At 40.7% G+C, this 17,755-nt stretch overlaps 1 protein-coding gene across 2 annotated transcripts in view; it reads right to left on the reverse strand.

Moving 5' to 3' along the window:
• The window catches only part of ADAM12 (ADAM metallopeptidase domain 12), a 182,026-nt gene that overhangs the window by 36,884 nt on the left and 127,387 nt on the right, over positions 1 to 17,755 (reverse strand). For both annotated transcript variants that reach the window (XM_017809137.1, XM_017809136.1), the window contains exons 10-11: positions 17,216 to 17,300; positions 11,750 to 11,898 (exon numbers count right to left, since the gene is read on the reverse strand). In XM_017809137.1, the coding sequence (XP_017664626.1) occupies positions 11,750 to 11,898; positions 17,216 to 17,300 (234 nt within the window). The remainder of the gene's footprint in view (positions 1 to 11,749; positions 11,899 to 17,215; positions 17,301 to 17,755) is intronic.

Below are 17,755 nucleotides of genomic sequence, written 5' to 3' on the forward strand. Positions count from 1 at the left end.
GGGGTAAACTGGAGGACCTTTTGGGCTCCTGGAAGGTGTGTAAGCATCACATGATAGAGCTTTGTCCAAGACACAGTCCCACAAATGATGGGGTGTATCTTTTTCAGCAGCATTGGAAGGATTTAGCTAAAAACGTAGAATGGTTTATATATATATAAATATAAAGTATTTAAATGGGAAGTTTGCTTCAAAAGGCAGTAGATGTCTGACAACTCATACTTATTTTTCTAGCCTATTTTTCATTCTCTTGCTCCTCCTTTATAGTTTTAATCCCTAGAGCATCAATAAAGTAGAGCACAGAATTGGGCCATGGAGTTACATGTGATATCAAAGCTCTTGCTGTCTGAGTTCATGGTCAGTGACTTAAAAACAAGCCTAGATCTCTCCTACAGCTTTTGTCACGTTCACTGTATGGTGGTTTCTACACTTCCAATAAATACCTGTGATTATATCACACTGGTGGTTAATTTAATTGATGTATAGTTGCCTGGCTTGTTGTGCTACAATGAAATTTCCGGGGTTATTGAAAAGAAAGTCTTTCCAAGTAAGTGTTTAAATTTCACACACAAATGCTTTAGATTTGTGTTAATTTGGCCCTGGGAATGGTGCAGACTCCCAGAGTGCTTTCCAGTAATCTCCCTTCAGGTTCCCAGGTTGGATTGTCACAGCCCCAGCTGAGGTTTGACCTCTCCTGTCACATGGAAGGTGAAAATTTAACTACCTGAAATATTCAAAAAGGCAGATTAGTATTACTGGATGTGGGACTTCAGGGCAGAAAGCAGTGACAGAACAAATGGCTGGATGATTCCCAAAAATATATTCTGCAAAGGAACAACACTTAATGGCTTTATACAGTATAGACTGACATGGCACTCACAAAACTGCCAAATAAAACATTATTAGCAGTTACTTTCCCTTTGACAAATGGACAGTCAGAGAAGTTTTTTCTTGTTGAGAGGCCTGTTGTGACTTTCTGGGGGTGAAGCAATACTAAACCAATTTATCAACCCTGACAGGATTCTGACTCTATGCTGGAGTTATCTGCATTGCAAAACTCCATGGGAATTGAACTCAGACAACTGTTCTTCCTGTTGGAAACCAGACAGCCAAGGAAAGTAGCTGTAATCACTTCAAATTTGCCTCTGGCTCATCTTTTGCTCTGTTTCCTTTTAGACCACTACCTCATTAATAAAAATTCACTGGATTGCTGAGAGTTCAGGTTTCACAATCTACTACTTAGAATTTGAGGCTAATCCAATGCTGACTCCAGTAAAAGTGAAAAGGCAAGACAGAGCAGAGGGAGGGATGAAAAGGCCAGGTCAGGTCTGGTCCCAGGCTAAGGAAAAGCTGCTGGCAGAGAAGGAAACTGTAGATAAAGAGAACAACCAGAATGCTCTGAGTTTAAATTTGTCACATAAAACACAACATCCTCAGCACGTGACCAGCAAATAAAGACAAATTGTCCATCCCCTTGCTCAAAATACCTTGCTGAAGATCAGCTTCCTGCTGATTTTTGGTTAGGGAAAAGGCACTTCATTTAGCTCCAAACATGACTGACAATCCGCTTTTGTTGTAAGCAGTTATGTTCTGATTTTCTCCCTTGCAAAGTCTTGGAATTGTTTTTTTAAATGGGTCAGCAGTAGATCAGGAGGGAAAAAAAAATCTGACTTTGGGAACCAGCTTGATTTAAAGACTTGCCATCCTGTGGGTTCTTGGCCTCAGGAGATGGCTTTGGGTGAGGATGAGCCTGGACATTGGTGAGTAGAGGAAATGTCACTAAGAAGGGGACTCCAAGGGGGGCCAAACCCCACCAGAAGGAACCCAAGGCAGGGAGAAGACATTTCATACAATCATAGAACATCCTGACTTGGAAGGGACTCATGAGGATCATTAAGTCCAGCTCCTGGCCCAGGCCAACCCCAAGGATCAGTCCCTGGACAGGGCACATGAAGAAGCTGTTCCCCTGGGAAGAGCAGGACCAGAATCACTGAGAAAATGGAGTGCATGGAGATGCCAGTTGGTGAGATGTGGGTGCTAGAGAAAAACATCTGAGCCCTGCAGAGAGCTGAAAATAACACATACTTGGGGCACAGGTTCCTATTGATTTCACTTAACATCTGTACTGCCTGGTCTCTTAATAAATCAGGGCTAAAGGCAGGAGTGCCTGACTTGCAAGCAGCATGGCTCAATTTTTTTCCTTTGAGAAGATCCAGAGGAAAGATAAGTGAGGCATAACAGTGCCAGAAATCAAAATGCATTTCCCCAGCATTTCCACCTTTCCTTCTTCTGTTAAAAGAAAAATGTGGTTTCTCCCATATCACCTAAATCACCTTGACAAATGGAGGTGGAATTATTTAAAAAAAAAATCATAAATATATAATAACAAGAAAACACTTTTTTTCCCCATAGCTTCACTTTTCTTTTTTTCACAGAGCTTACAGATAAAGCAAATACACTAATTAGTAGCCACACTGTATGTAATCATTATTTCAAGCCATGAGAAAGAATGGATCCAGCCATGGTCTAGGACTTAAGGGATCATTAAGTGAGCAAATTAAAACTTTCACTCACAGAAATGAAAGACTTCTGATAAATCTAAAACCCCCCATACATATCCTGGTGAAATCCTGGCCTTATTAAAGTCCTTAGGAGCTTTCCTATCAACTTTGAGGGAGCCTGGATTTCACACCTGGTGGTGGTCAGCTGCCAGGACATGGACACAATTCCATGCTACAAGAAGCAGCCAGAAAGGCTCTGTAGGACACCAAAGTTATTTCACCTCTTCATTTTCAGTGACTTTACACTAAAATAGGTGGTTTCTTATCCTCATTCACCACTGGGGCTGTGTCATTCATTTCAAAAAGCTGAAATGGAGCCTCCCTGCAATTCTGCCCCCAGAACCCCACAGTAAATGTGTCCAGGGCTTTGTAATTGGCTTTGACATCAGAAAAGAAAAAGAATGACTTTGCAGAGAGGAATTGTTGGGGTAAAATGGACATCTTCCCTCTCTGATTTTGAAACATTTTGCGCATCTATCCCAGGCACAAAAGCCTCTGTGATTCCCATGACAACTGTGGCAAATGCAGCTGAAGGCATCACTTAATTACAGTGATTCAGCCTTCCAAGTCAACATCAGTTCCTTCAAGTGCTCCTGGCCATAAAATACATGTTCAAAAAGGAACATTCATGTGACCTTAAGAATATGCCCTTTAAAGTATGTTTCCATCATTATGCTGGGAATTTGGAATTCATTAACACCAATTAAAACTGGACACTGTGTGCTTCATTCTCCATGCACTGCACTACAGATTTATCCCTGCAGGTTGAAAAGTTTGGGGGGTTTTTTTGATGAAACAGAAAGCTGAGATAAAGGGAAATGTCCTTATATGATTTGTTCTCATGGGTCATGGCAATAACAGCACTGCAGGAGAAAAATGTCCCTCACAGAGCTATATTTTCTATGGATATTACAGCAACAAGATGAAACGCAGCTGAGCTCCCCCATTCCAGCATCCAGTAAAACTGTTCCCATTCTGGATACACCTCAGAGTAGAAACCACGACTTGTCCTTAAGTATCAGCTATAAATAATCCCACCAGAAGTAAAATGTGTTTTCATTTGAGAAGTCACCTCTGTCCTTGTCAGCCTCACTTACAGAAAAGTCACGCTGTCAATCTGCACGAGTTCTCCTTGAGAATACACCAGGAAAGCCAAATATTTTCACTTCTAACAGCACATCTACTGAAACGGGAAAGACTAAACTAAATAAAAAGCAATTTTTTTTTTTTAAAAAGACCTGCCCCATAGCTCTGAATGCTAATTGTTACCAGTGACCCAGTCCTGTAAAGGACGGGGAAAAATTAAATCTCTTTCAACCAACGCTACTAATTCTTCACCACAGATCTTATTTATCACAAAAACTAAAAATATCTGTAAGGTATGGAAGTTATTAACAAAAAAAGAAGGCCAAATGCACTGCAGATATGGGGCTACTTGGAGTGAAGGAAAAGACTGACATAAATCTATCCTGTAATCTCGTGGCTGCTTCCTACTAAAGGAAGGACCAGAATGCAATGTGCTGAATTACTGGGGCAGAGGGATATGTTGTTTAAGGGGTTTTTTTTAAGAAAAAGCAGTTGCACTGCTGGCACAACAGACCTAACTCTGTCACAAGTAATTTATTACATCAGTATATCAACTTTATTAAAAAAAGAAAAAGACAACAAAGAAGCCTGTCTTTGTGCCGAGCTCAGCTCAGACTGGTTTGGAAACATAAACAGCTTCAGAGTTTAATTAGAAATTGTTTACATCGGAAAGATAATTTCATTTTCCTCAAATTGTAACAGAGGTAATTCCAGATAGTTCTACTGGCTCCATAGTTTAATGTCTCTGAGCTGCCAGACTGAAAAATGCAAAGTGAGGTCTGAACAGCTGAGAACTGACTGAGAGGGGTCAGGAAATTCTGGGCTAAGCACTAATGGTTTGATTATCCAACATTTAACAGCTCTGCAGCTACAAGATGCTGTGAGATGTCTAGAAGGAAAAAAAGAGTACCAAAAAGAGTCAGCAAACTAAAGTGTCCTTTCCCACACTCTGTTCCTGATTTCTGTCCCATTCCCACCATGACCTTTTGCATTTTTTAAGCTTTATATATTTATTTATTTATAAATCTTGTGAAGTGTTGGAATAAGTGGTTTTCCCTTGAAGTTAACTTGGTAGAAAAGCCAAGATGCTGTTTTTCCATGACATACCTGACTGTCTCCTGAAGACAGTGAGTTGAAAATCTCTGGAGGGTGTATATTTTCATAGCCCAGATCTGTAGGCTCCAGTTCAGAGTCTGAATGACCAAAATGATGGTGACCTTATATCCTGTTTCCTTGAGGTCATTTTTCAAACAAAAGAAAGTGATTGAAACTAATACTTTATACAACAAATGCCACGAATTATTAGTATTTTCCTAACTTGTCCTTAATAGATTTTAACTATGTTTTATTTATTTAACTGCATGTTTATAATGTAGTTAAATAAATATTTTCTTGTATGGCAGTTCAGAAATCATACCAGAGCACATGACAAAATAACAAGGCTCCCCACAAAACCCTTGGAGAACCAAACCTACTGAGCAAAATAGTTCTCCAGGAGGAATCAACCCTCCCATCTAACATGCAAATATACACTTGTGGAAGATAAAATCAGCATTAGTGCTACTGGCCTTCTTTTGATGTGCAGTCCTAAAGCTCATTAATGGTAATGGGTGATACACGAGGGAAGAACAGACCTTCAGCACCATCAAAGGACATCAGTTGTGTAACACACTTTGCTGTTCCCCCAGACACTGCCCTAGGGGGTGAAGGTAACAGAGAAGCTGCTGAGCTTCACCCTGACCCAGCCCTGCTGTTCAGTTACCCCAGTTGCACCAGGATAACTGGACAGCCAGACAGACCACTAAGAAATCCTCATTAATATACATTCTTCTGCCTCCACAAGCCTTGCTGTTAATTTGGATGACTTCCATCATGATTATCACGTAGCCCCACAAAATGCCGTTCCAGTTCAGCAGAGATGGAGCAAAGTGCAGCACAGAAGCAAGCCAAGTTTAGATCCACAGGCCAGTTTCTCTGCCCAAACCCGTATTTCATGTTGTTAGCCAGAAATATCCAATGACATTTGGGTAGAGAGCCTGTACACAGATCCTACAGTTCACACACCCATGACCTACCATTTAACTTTACATTAATAGAGAGAAAATAGACCCAATCCAAGTTGTGACCCCTCAGTGGCTCTGGGGAGCATTTCCAGATGCATCTTTAGATGCCAGCAGTTTGGGGAAGAGGGAATGTAAGAGCTGCTGGACTCCCGAAATAACAACTACACGTGAATGTTAAACCTTCTGCCAATCCTGCCCCTCCACTGAGCATGAACTCCAGAGAACGCTTCAAACCCTCAGCACTGCAGAAGTTGGATCAGAGCATTTACACTGGCAAAATCAGTCAGACCTTCAACAACGTGAAACAAGCATGAAATGGGGATGGGAGAGGAAGAGAAAGCAAATAAGTGGCTATTTTAGATGTCTCTGGTACTGTACTTGCTACCAGAGGGGCTGTCAATAGAGGGGAGCCAATAAAACCAGGGTTTCTTTGCCAGCAGAAATGGATGTTTATTTATAAGACAAAATAAAGTGTAATGCAGCTCTCCTTGGCCACTGAAGTTAACACATGAAAGGAAAGCATCAAATGTAACTGTTTCTCTTCCGGATCGTACAGCACTGCACTTCCAAAACAGCTGGGAATTGGCCTGTGATGTGCAACAAAAGAACAAATGTTTCCTAAGATAATCCTTGGATGTCAGGACCACTTCCACAATGAACCCATGGATCAGTTCATCACCAATGAGGCAAAAAGGAATGTTCACATTTATGCTGTCTTCTGTGCAACTTGCTTAGTGTCACATTTTAGCTACTCACAGGCATCTGGTAACATTACTCTGGAAAAAACCACTCTGTTTCCACTTAAATATTTTTTTTAGCCTTAATTACAACTGACGTAGTCAGTGTTCAGTGCAGAATATCTAATTACTCCTGGAGGGAATTAAAATCTACTGAATACCAATGCTCTTTTTCAGTGGTATCTGGAAGTAGCCCACCTGATGGTCCTTCCCATCTTTAATTTGTCCCCATTTCTCCTCAGCAGTTCTTAAATGGAGTCAATTAGTTCAATTTGGGGCTGTCACTCAGCTGATTCTTAACAGATCACATTTTGCTCTCTTTGTCTTTCACAAATGTGTTGCTTCCCATTGGCTGTCTGCTTTAATTCTAACAGAAAAAAACCACTACTGATAATAGTATGGGGTTTTTTGAGTCGTTAAAAAATGTCCTCTCCAAATTACAACAGTAAATGGACCAGGGTTTTTCTGTGTATGATTTCTACTCTGTGCTCTTTCTGTGTTCCTAATCGTTCTCCTCCTCCAAATCTGGTCTCCAAAAACTCAATAATTAAAGGGAGATTGTGTTCTAAAAGGCAGTTACTCAAAACTAGCTGTTCTTTTCTACCATAAGACAAAGTTCCATAAAAATCCTCCAAAATAATGATCTATATCTGAGAGGTTGAATTGATCTCATTTCTCCTTTCCCTTCACTTGTGATCACGAACTACACAAAACACAGGCGTTTCCACCAGCAGTGGCACAGCCCAAGCTCCACTTCCCTGTAACACAGTTATGTTTATCTGAGTAAATTCAATTTAAAATATGACTGAATCAGAAGGACAGGGTGACTTTAAATTCTGGCTGTGAGAATGGAAATGGTAACACAAGATCCAAGATAAGAATAAGAGGGGAAAAAAGGCAGACGTAGAGGAGCTCAATTCATTCTTGACTTTTCAAAAAGAACATCACACTAAAGAAACATGACAAAGGGGAGCTGCTATGTTGAGAAATTCTCATAGAGAATCTGCTTCTTTGTTTATGTGACTGGCCCAGCCCTTCCTGTGTGGCACTGAATGGCTTTCTGTCCCTAACGCTTTGTGCCATCACTGGGATGCAAACCAGAATATGCCTTGGAACTCCTGGAACAGAGGAAAAAATGGTCTACTATGGATCTAGATTATAATAAAAATTTCCTAAGAGATATTCTTTCTTTTAGAACTCTGTTAAACAAATAGCAATGGCCAAGTCCTCTCTCACATGTCAAGTTTTGCACTGCTTAAATATCTACCACTTGTTTCATGTCTTGAAACAACAGCCCTTACAGGATTTTCTTTTCCTAAGAATTTGTCATTTTAAGTTATTTTGAATTCATTTAATCTTTTCTCCATCACAGTCATTGAGGACAAACTTCCAGGTCAGTATGAAGTGGATTCCTGGTCTTTCATTAACACCTAAACTAGGAAGGAGGAAATGGAAAGATGTCAAGGAGAACTTTCTGTGAGAGGGAAGGAAGAACAAGTTTCCAGTGTGTTCCACTTCCCAGATAACAGGTTGGCTGAAGAATCATCTATGTATGAACTAGCAGAGCACACGAGTGGCAAGGACACAGGGATGTATGTGGGTGAGGGGAAGTATCAACCCTTGGATTTACAGGAGGGGAGAAAACTAACTATGAAAATTGTGTTTCCCTTATGGCTGGCAAAAAATATCAAGCACATCTGAACCCTTCAGCTTTCAACTACTTTGGGGGAACTCATCTAATTTCAACTCCCATGGAGGTACCTGTGCTAAATTTTGATGAAGGAGGACATATAAAAAGTGCATTTCCAAAATTATTAAATACACTAGCACTGCTAATTTTGCTCTGCTTTGCTAAATTCTGCTGATAGTTGTAATGGTATAAATCTAGACCAATGCCTTGGGTTGCATCAGAGCTCTAATATATTTATCTAGTTGTCAGGAAGAATATTTTCACTCCTAAGAGTGGACACTTCAGGGAGATATTTGGAAAACAAGTGGAATACTGAAATGGCCTCACTGGCTCAGCCCTGTCCCTTCGTTTTCAGATACTTTGATCTCAGTATAAAGACTCACAAATCTCTAGTACTCCCTATATCCTTCTTTTTCACTGGGAGCAATCTGTGGTCAAAACAATTTTAAAAACTGGAGGCATGTCTCTAAAACATATGCATAAAAAAGAGAACAATGTGTTAGTATTAAATATTTCCATATTGATACTATTTTTACAGTAACCTCCCACATTTCTACAGAGGGATTAATGTGATTTTCGTAGCAGATATTTGAATCTCTAGAAGTCCTGGACTGACATAAGCTTAGGGAGTTTTGTACCTCATTTCATGTCATAAAAATATATTTTGCTAAAGTAGTAGTTCTTGAGGCATTTGTAGCTCAGACACAAATGATACACATCTTGGTGGTATCTTTCAAGAGTAAAAACTATAGGAAACTCATTAAAAGAGAGATCCAACAGAGTTTAAATACCACAGTGATCCCTGGAGATTTTTTTTCCACCATGAAGTAATTTCCAAGACCTCTTCAAAGACTGAAACATTAGAACTGAAAGAAATTACAATAATCTATGAAATCCCGTTTAAGAAAAAGTCTCAAAACATTCCCTTTTGCTGCACTACCACACCAATGACTCCAAAGTTAAGTTCACAGAGGCCTTTCTGCTATAACTTAGATATTTCCTATGCTTTTTAGGTCTGATATAAGGACTTTTCAGTGCTTTTTACAGCAGCTTCAGCCTAAAGATTTTTTTTATTGCACTCATCAAATCTACCTTAAAACAATTAAAAGAGCACAGAGTGAGTGCAATGAGTAGACTGAAAGAGCAGGCTGTTCCCCTAAAGTTATGTGGCCTTCCTGGGATGGTCTTTGTTTTGATTTTTTTGCTATTCTAAGAGCGTATTTCAGGTAGGGAGCATTCATTTGGACTTCCCTTAACAAAAATGTGCTTCCAGAGAGGAAAAGTCTCCAGTGTTCGTTGATTAATGGTGCTCAGAGGAATACTACTGTTGGTCAGATGCTGGATGAATAAACATTCAAAGTGTTAATTTTAAATGGGTAAAATGGATTTTGGCTTAAGGCACAAAGTATTCTCCTGGAATGTTTGTTGCAGATCGACAGCATGATATGAAGGTAGAGCCTAAGGCTATAAACCTGGTGTTTAAGTTTCCATTTATAAATCAATAATCACTGCAAACAAAACAGCCTGCTCAGGTCTGTGAAGGCCACAACTCTTCCTTGGGCACAAGTTTGGTAAAAATCCCAAGAGATGCTTACAAAGTGTGACTGACATGCCCTCCCCAAAGCTCTGGGGTGCTGGGGGTGGGCACAGGGAAGCACAGCCTGCAGAAACCCCAACGGGTGAGCTGAGCTGCTTGGAGGAATGAGGAATGAAATATCCAAATCCTCAAATTCTGAGGAATACACAGAGTGGGTACAACCTTGCTCTGCCCTTGCCCCGAGCCAGGTGTCTGCACTGGCACATCCAGCACCGAGGACAGTTCAGATTCACCCAAAGGACTCAAGTGGGGAGGGCTCTCTGATGTCACCTTCAGCAGGTGAGTTCAGAGAGCATCCAGAACTTTCTGTCCTGAGAGCATCCCTGTGTTTATTCCAAAGTGGAGTAGCTGGATGCTGAACCAGTGACTCAGCTGAGGTGACTAAAGCTGGGATGTACCTTCCAGGAGCTCAGAGCCCGGCCCTGCCTGCCCACTGCTTACCAGCTATCACCTCACCTCACCTCAGAGCCCTGTTTCCAACCTCAGTTTGTTCTCATAGTGTGTTCATGAGCCCTGACATGCTGCAGAACACAATTCCACATGGATAATTACTACCTATTGTTTCAGAAAAGCCAAGCTATTTTTCTTTTCCAAACTGTGGAAATCACTCTCATTCTCCTCCACGCACACAACTCTCTTTTGTTTGTCTCTTAACTTGCTGTGCTTGGCCTCTGGCCAGAGTTCCTCTCTCTGTCCTGATGGAGAGTGACAGCTTGCCTTTGAAGGAAGGCCAAGGCTGCTGTTGGGCTGACCAGCAGGGAGCAACCCAGCCCAACCCTCCCTGGCCTCTCCCAGATTGCTCCCCTTCTTTCCCAGAAATGCAGTCTCGGAAAAGGCAGAGGTTGAGCCCATCACATTTCCCAGAAGAGGTTTTTAAGCAACAGATGAACTTTAATCACACACAGAGAACACTGAAGCTGGAAGAGACATCAGACGATCATCTGGACCATTCTCTTGCCCTCAGGCACATCCAGCTATACCTGCACTACTGGCAGGTATTTGCCTGACTGGTTCTTACTGGCTTCCAGTCACAGGCAGTACCATTTCTGCAGGCAGCCAAGTCTAGCACATCACTCACCATCAGAGAGCTTTGGTAAATCTATTCTCTCTTACTTCAATTTAATCTATCAGTTCTAGTCTGAATATAGGCATGGACAACTCATCCATCACACCCTTCACTTATAACTGGAGTTTAAAATACAGCAAAGCAAACTGTCACTGGTCACTCTGGCCAGGGTGCCTGCACTTTTAGTGTCTACAAAACTCTACCCTTCTCCCTTGACATAATGCCTTTTCCATCAGCAGAACAACCTTCCAGTACTGATAGAATTGTGGAATATCCTGGGTTGGAAGGGACCCACAAAGATCACAGAGTCCAGCTCCTGACCCGGCACTCAGAGAGATGACCACAGGTTCACTGGCTTTATTTCCCACAATGTCTTATCTCTTTCCTTGGAAGATCTCCTTCCAGCCATGGAACAGCCCTAATCCCACCAACTTCACGGGTTTAATTTGCTCACACGCTAAAACTGCTACACAGTGAAATGCAAAATCTTGTGCAAAACCAAAGCTTGTGCAAAACCAAAAACCTTCCCTGCATGAGACAAAGGCTTTGCAGAGAGTCTAATAGTGTATTTCCTGCATTACTATATTTCCTACACACTCATCATAATCTTGGCCTTGGGATGTTGCTCATTTCCTATTGTGACTGATACTCAGTTGGCAAGATGAGAAAAGGTGAAATTTTATTTGGCTGTGGTTACTTTTTTTAATTAACCACTTGCTGGCAGCATTTTTGTCTCTCACACTGGTGACCTGCAAATGGAAAGGTACAGTGGGACCTTTGTTATGCTCTGATAACATATTTAATTTTTCAGCTTAAGGGGGGTAACTGTGAGAAGATTTGGCAGGTGCTGAAAGTCTTTCCTCTTTTTACCTTTCAATGTTCCTGAGACACAAAATGAAACCACAAATGTCCCACTGTAACTGTAGCTTGCCAGTCCTACCCTTGCACTTACCCAGTCGAGGGGTTCATGATGCAACCCCCTTTATCAGTAGATGCTTTGCAGTTGCAACCCCTCTCCAACGTATCATGATTCATCCCAAAATTGTGCCCCAGTTCATGAGCCAGTGTGACTGCTGCACCCAGAGGGTTTTCAGAGTGATCCTTAAAAAAAAAAACACAAGAGAACTAGTCAAGTTAACATATAAAACCAATTCAAAATACACATTCCCCCTCTAAGGTCCTACTGCTTGTCCTTTAAACTGATTTATAAGCTTAGCTGCAGTTACTCTGTTGTTAAATCAACTCAATTTTAAATTCATCCACATATACCAAGTGCAAACTGGGAATTTCAGGACAACCTCTCTGGCGCCCCAGTTTCCCCAGCACAATGGACATTTGAGACCACTGAGCAGCTCTGAACATCTGGGTTGCCTCTTTCTTAGAACTTAAAATTCCCTGTTCAATAAATCCCCCAAACTCCCAAGACATGGAGTGTTCTAAAGGATAATCATTTGTGGGTGAGGATGAGCGTGATGAGTGAGAAGATCCTTCATGTCAGGAGGTAAATTACAAATGCAGCAAGAGACTTCACTCAGTCAATTTAATATTCTTCAATATTAATAAATATATCAATACATTTTTTTAATATCAGAATGTCCAAGATTTCACCAGCTTTGAAAGAAAAACCAAGCACCTTTGGAAACCTCCTTATTAAAATGAAAGGCCAAAGCAGGTTAAAATCTTCCATGGCCTTTTATTAAGAATTATGAATAAATATTCTAAATGTTGCAAGTGTCAGTTTGAAATATCAATGTTAATCCCTGTTGAAATGCTGATTTTTGGGACAATTATTTCTGAGATATTCACCTCATGATCTGATTACAGGCTGATGTTTTGTCTTAACCACTAGGAGACCTTTCCACATTGATCATTTTCCTTGAGGGAAAAAAATCCACCGTACTTGTATGAAAGCTTTCCCTAAAGGCATAAACATGTAATACAAATGCATGATCCACTATTTATCAGTCTGTAAATGGAATTGCTATGTGCAGCTGCTTGCTCTAAAAGCTTGTTTGAATATATTCACTTTAAATAACTCTTTTAGCATCATCTAAGCAAAACTCCAGACGAAAAAGACAGGTAAAACTGTCTGAAACATATGTATTAATGGAGGCCTTAATACATGACTTGGGGTAGATTTAAGAGTTTCTTCTTTCATCTGTCTGGGCTAAATTTTTTTTTAGTAAATCATTTCTCAAACAGTAAACAAAACAAAAAAGAGAATACAAGAAACTCTTCTTTCTGCATTTGTAGTAAACTCAAAGTTTCTCTTTTTAGTTTCTTCCTGAGTTTTAAAATCTTAATGTAAAATCTTGTGACAGTCAGGCTGCGGGCAGTTTGTCCTGCACATACCTACATATGGAGATGTCTTATCTAGGTACTGCTCAGACACAGATGGACTTATCTTTGTACACAGTAATTTGTGGAATATTTAGAGAATTCAATGTCATTGAACCTGATGTCATAAAAAGAGAACAGCCTCTCATTCAACTGGAAAAAAGTGCATGAAGAAAGATTAAGAAAACAATGAAATAATTCCATATAATTTACTGGTGACAGTAAATTACATTAGACGATGCCTTGAAATTAAGGCTCTCTGGTCAAGTCAGAAACTCCTCTAAACATTGAGCTACCCAGACAGACAGCAAACTGAGCTCAGATTTTATTTTTCCAGTATCTTCTCTACTTACTGAACAGTGATTATATTTATCTGAATAGTATAAAGCTGGCAATTAAAAATAAAAACAAGAATTCACACAGTCCACTCCAGAAGTAGAGCAATAAATGATGTGAAATGTAATTTGGGGCTTGAAGAGGCAAACAATGATTACAGCCATGAGGTTCTCATTACTTGCTCAGATCCACTTGGAATGCAATTTTATCAGCTTCTAGAGGGGGTGTTTAAAAGAAGGAATGTGATGCCTCAGCAAAAGAGGTTATTTGAAGACAGCATAAATGAAGATTATCAAAACAAACAGTGACATGTCCCATTTGATACTGAGACCGTTTAAGTATCACGAGGACTAAAGAAATGAATAGCAATGTGACTTTGATTTATTCCACCAGGGTCTTTTAAAGTTAACTTGAGCAGTAAAAGTCATTACTAAACAGTTTCAAAACCACTGAATATGCAACCATCTACTGTTAAGACATTATAAGCTGTTGCACAAAACATGCAGCTGCTTTCAGCTGAACTCTGCTTCATCCCACTGAGATTCACATCAAATCCTAATAATAAAACACTGTCACCTACAGCTACAATAGGCAAATACTTTGGTCCTGGCACTTTCCATGCTCACTCAGATCATAGAGACAAAGAATCACAGAATGGTTTGTGTTGGAAGGGATTTTTTAAAGATCCTCTTGTTCCACCCCCTGCCATGGGCAGGGACACCTTCCACTATCCCAGGTTGCTCCAAGCCCTGTCCAACCTGGCCTTGGACACTTCCAGGGATGGGGCAGCCACAGCTTCTCTGGGCAACCTGTGCCAGGGCCTCACCACTCTCACAGGGAAGGATTTCTTCCTAATATTTGATCTAAATCTCTCCTCTATTAATTTAAAACCATCTCCCCTTGTCCTATCACTCACTGCCCACGTGAAAAGTCACTCTACCTTTGTTTTATACAGCAACTCAGAAATATTTTACTTTTAAATCCATGAATTCAGTAGGCAATCTTTTGAAACAGAAGAATGATAACTGACTCATGTGTCAAAGACTTGCTCTAATATCAGCTTCTCTTTGGTATTTCCATGACAATACAGAACCATCACAGTAAAATAAAATTATAATGGTCTTGTTAAAGCTTCTCCCACTTTGATGATTGCTCTTCCCACTTTGAGTTTCTCTTAAAATTAGTGGGAGATCAGGGTCACCAACTGAGAGAATTCAGCCCCACAGAAAAGTAGAGATGGGCAGGCTCTCGGGGAGGCACAACAGAGGAATTCAGATCATACAGTGGAGCTGACTGACTGCAAAAAGAGTTGGGAAAATCAGATCAGACAACAATGACTCCAGATTTTGCATTCAAATATAATTTCTGATGCAATCTCTCGTCTCTTCTTTCAGCACAGTTTTTAGAGTGTGGGAGCTGTTGGTGTTCAGTGTTTGGGGTGGGATAGGTAAGAGGTTGGCTGAATTATGAGGTTGGCCAAATGTTCAGTTGTCCAGTGTTGAGACATTTGAGCACCTCAGTTTCCCAGGTTAACAGTTGTTCATTTTTTTTCATAGAATCACAGAATCTTCTAGGTTGGAAAAGACCTTTAAGGCCAATGAGTCCAACCATTCCCCCAGCACTCCCAAGGCCACTAACCCATGCCCCCAAGTGGCACATCCACATGGCTTTTAAATCCCTCCAGGGATGGGGACTCCACCTCTGCCCTGGGCAGCTGTGCCAGGGCTGGACAACCCTTGTGGTGAATAATTCTTCCCTAATATCCATCCTGGAGCAACTTAAGGCTGTTTCCTCTCCATTTGTGTATCTTCCAAATGCCAAGCTCCCTTCTGTAGGTACCAGTGTATATAAACACTTTTTGTATACAGCTTCATCAGCCTTTGTGAACTCAGGGGGAAGGTTGGACAGCTGCACATTTGGGTTTTGAGGGTGAGTGTTCGCTTGGTTTGGGTTTGGCTGAGCTTTGAAGATTTGCTTGAAGAACTGGGAAACATTTCTAGTTATTCTGTACAAAGATGAAGTTAATTAGCACCTCAAAATCTTAAATTCACTGAGGTGGGAGTCTCTAGGTAACATCATGCTCCCCTTCATGACCAAATCTGCAAGATTCACACACAGACACTGGGTTTCTCCTAGACATATAAATCAACCCCTTCTATCAGAGACTTGAGAGCACTCTAAAGAAATGCTGATTCTTGTTTACTTGTAACTGAACTATCTGTAATTTTTTCTGTTTCCAGAGTGAAGAGGACTGACCTGGCAATAAATTAAACTGTAGAGTATTTTAAAGTTTATGCTAAAAATTAAAAGGAGAAAAAAAGAATCATCATTAAGGGCATTTCTGACTGCAGACAAAGCCAAAGCAGTGACTGCAGCCCTGAGAGTGAAATGGATAAAATGGAGCTGTCTGCCTCTTATATGGCTTTACCAAGACTTGGAAGTGCACTGGGAGACCTTCCTTTTTTAATTCCTCTTTTCTTCTTTTTCCTTTTGTACCTTTCACCCAGGTACCCAGTGAATAAGTGCTACAAACACCAATTAGAGACTCAGCTTTCAAAGCCACCAAGAGCCTGAAACCTTTGGCTCTTCTACAATTTTGATATGACTTTTTGAATTACATGATTTGTTTCCAACTCTCCTACACCTCAGCCTCCCTGCTGACCTTGTAAATTCTCCCTATCATCTCCCTGGGTGCTAGTTAAGAAGGAAGGAAATGCAGGAGCTTCAAGGGATGGTTTCTCTGGGATTACCCTGCCATGTGGATTGTCTTGAGGCAAAAGCCTCAGTGTCCTGGGCTCCAGGTCAGCCCATGAAGCTTTGAAGAATTGGGAGCTTTGGGACCATGCAAATGCCAGATGTTGTGTGTTCCTGAGCTACCACCTCATTTATGGAGGATCTGCAGCTCAGGTGTCCAGCAGAGCTGGAAAGACCCATCACTACATCACCTGAGGTGCTGGAAGTCCCAACAGAGCTGTAGAAAACACAGAGGTTTTCATCAGGTGCAAGCTGAGCTCAGACAGTATCTAAGGGGGGTTTAGGGAGTCCCCATCCCATTTTATTTAAAGTACTTCTATTTTAAAGGTTAGTTAATCAAAACTTCTTCCTGCCCGACTTAGCACAAAAACCTCTTTGAAATGAAAGAAAAAATTAAAATTCTGAAAGAAAATACTCCAGAACTATTTCCAAATATTGGCTGAGGTGTATAATAGTATGTTCATCATGTCTAATCATCTGACAACAGCATTACCAGTAACAGCCTGTGAGAGACTCAGGTGGAATAAATACTGCCATGGTTTGTTCTTGCTGTCTGGCAATGCAATAAAACCACTGCTGCAGAAATGGAAAATAAGGTCTAACACAGGAAACTCTATAAATATAGAATAAAATCAATATAATAAAAGATTCAGGACAGACTGTTGTTGTCTGTAACACAAGTATACCCAAGTGTACATCAAATACCTCTTCTGGTTCTCATCCTTCCCAGCACCTCAGCACCTGATTCAATGACAATTGGGAGTATAAACTCCTTGCAAAGAGGGTATGCTGTATTTTAATGCAATATTTTGATTTTTTTTCACTATGGAAACTATCATTTACAAGCAATCTGAATGGAGATATAAACAATACTGAGACTGAAATCAGGACTGAGGGGGCTGACATTCGGGTTCAGGATGCAGTACCATAAAACCTGACATGGTGTCACATCAGTTGGGCCAGTTTGGAGTGCTGTGCTTTTCCCACTTACCATGACAACTCCTCCAGACTGCTCTGCAGTGCACATGCTCATGATGGGTGCCATGCCAATGGTGGTCCCTTGGAAATACACCCCGCTGCAGGAGGGTGGGAGAGAAGAGGAAGAAACACAGAATCACTACTCAATGCCAAGATACCTCCCTGTTATTTCCAGTCTTGTGTTTCTGCCAATCTCGAACAAAGATCCCATTTCCAATGTGTCAGCTCCTCACATTTGCAGGTTTAAAATAATAAAAGCTCCCTGAACTGACAACATCACCCCTGCTATGAGGAACATCCATTTGATCACTGTCCTTTGGGTTTACTGCTCTAACAGGACCCTTCTTGCCTTTCTTTTTTTCCCCTTTCTGAAGCTGGGAATAGAAATACAAACATAAAAATAACGTCTCCAGCTCAAAGAAGGGTTATTGTAATGCAGTGGGAAGTTTATATGCTACTTGTTTTGATACACAGCCTAGAGTGTAATAATTCCAAACAAAGTATTATTATACATAGAGAGCAATCAAATATCTCAGGAGAGACAGTTTGGAAG

This window comes from Lepidothrix coronata, unplaced genomic scaffold (assembly GCF_001604755.1).
Source record: "Lepidothrix coronata isolate B3197 unplaced genomic scaffold, Lepidothrix_coronata-1.0 Scaffold25, whole genome shotgun sequence".
Taxonomy (NCBI): Eukaryota; Metazoa; Chordata; class Aves; order Passeriformes; family Pipridae; genus Lepidothrix; species Lepidothrix coronata.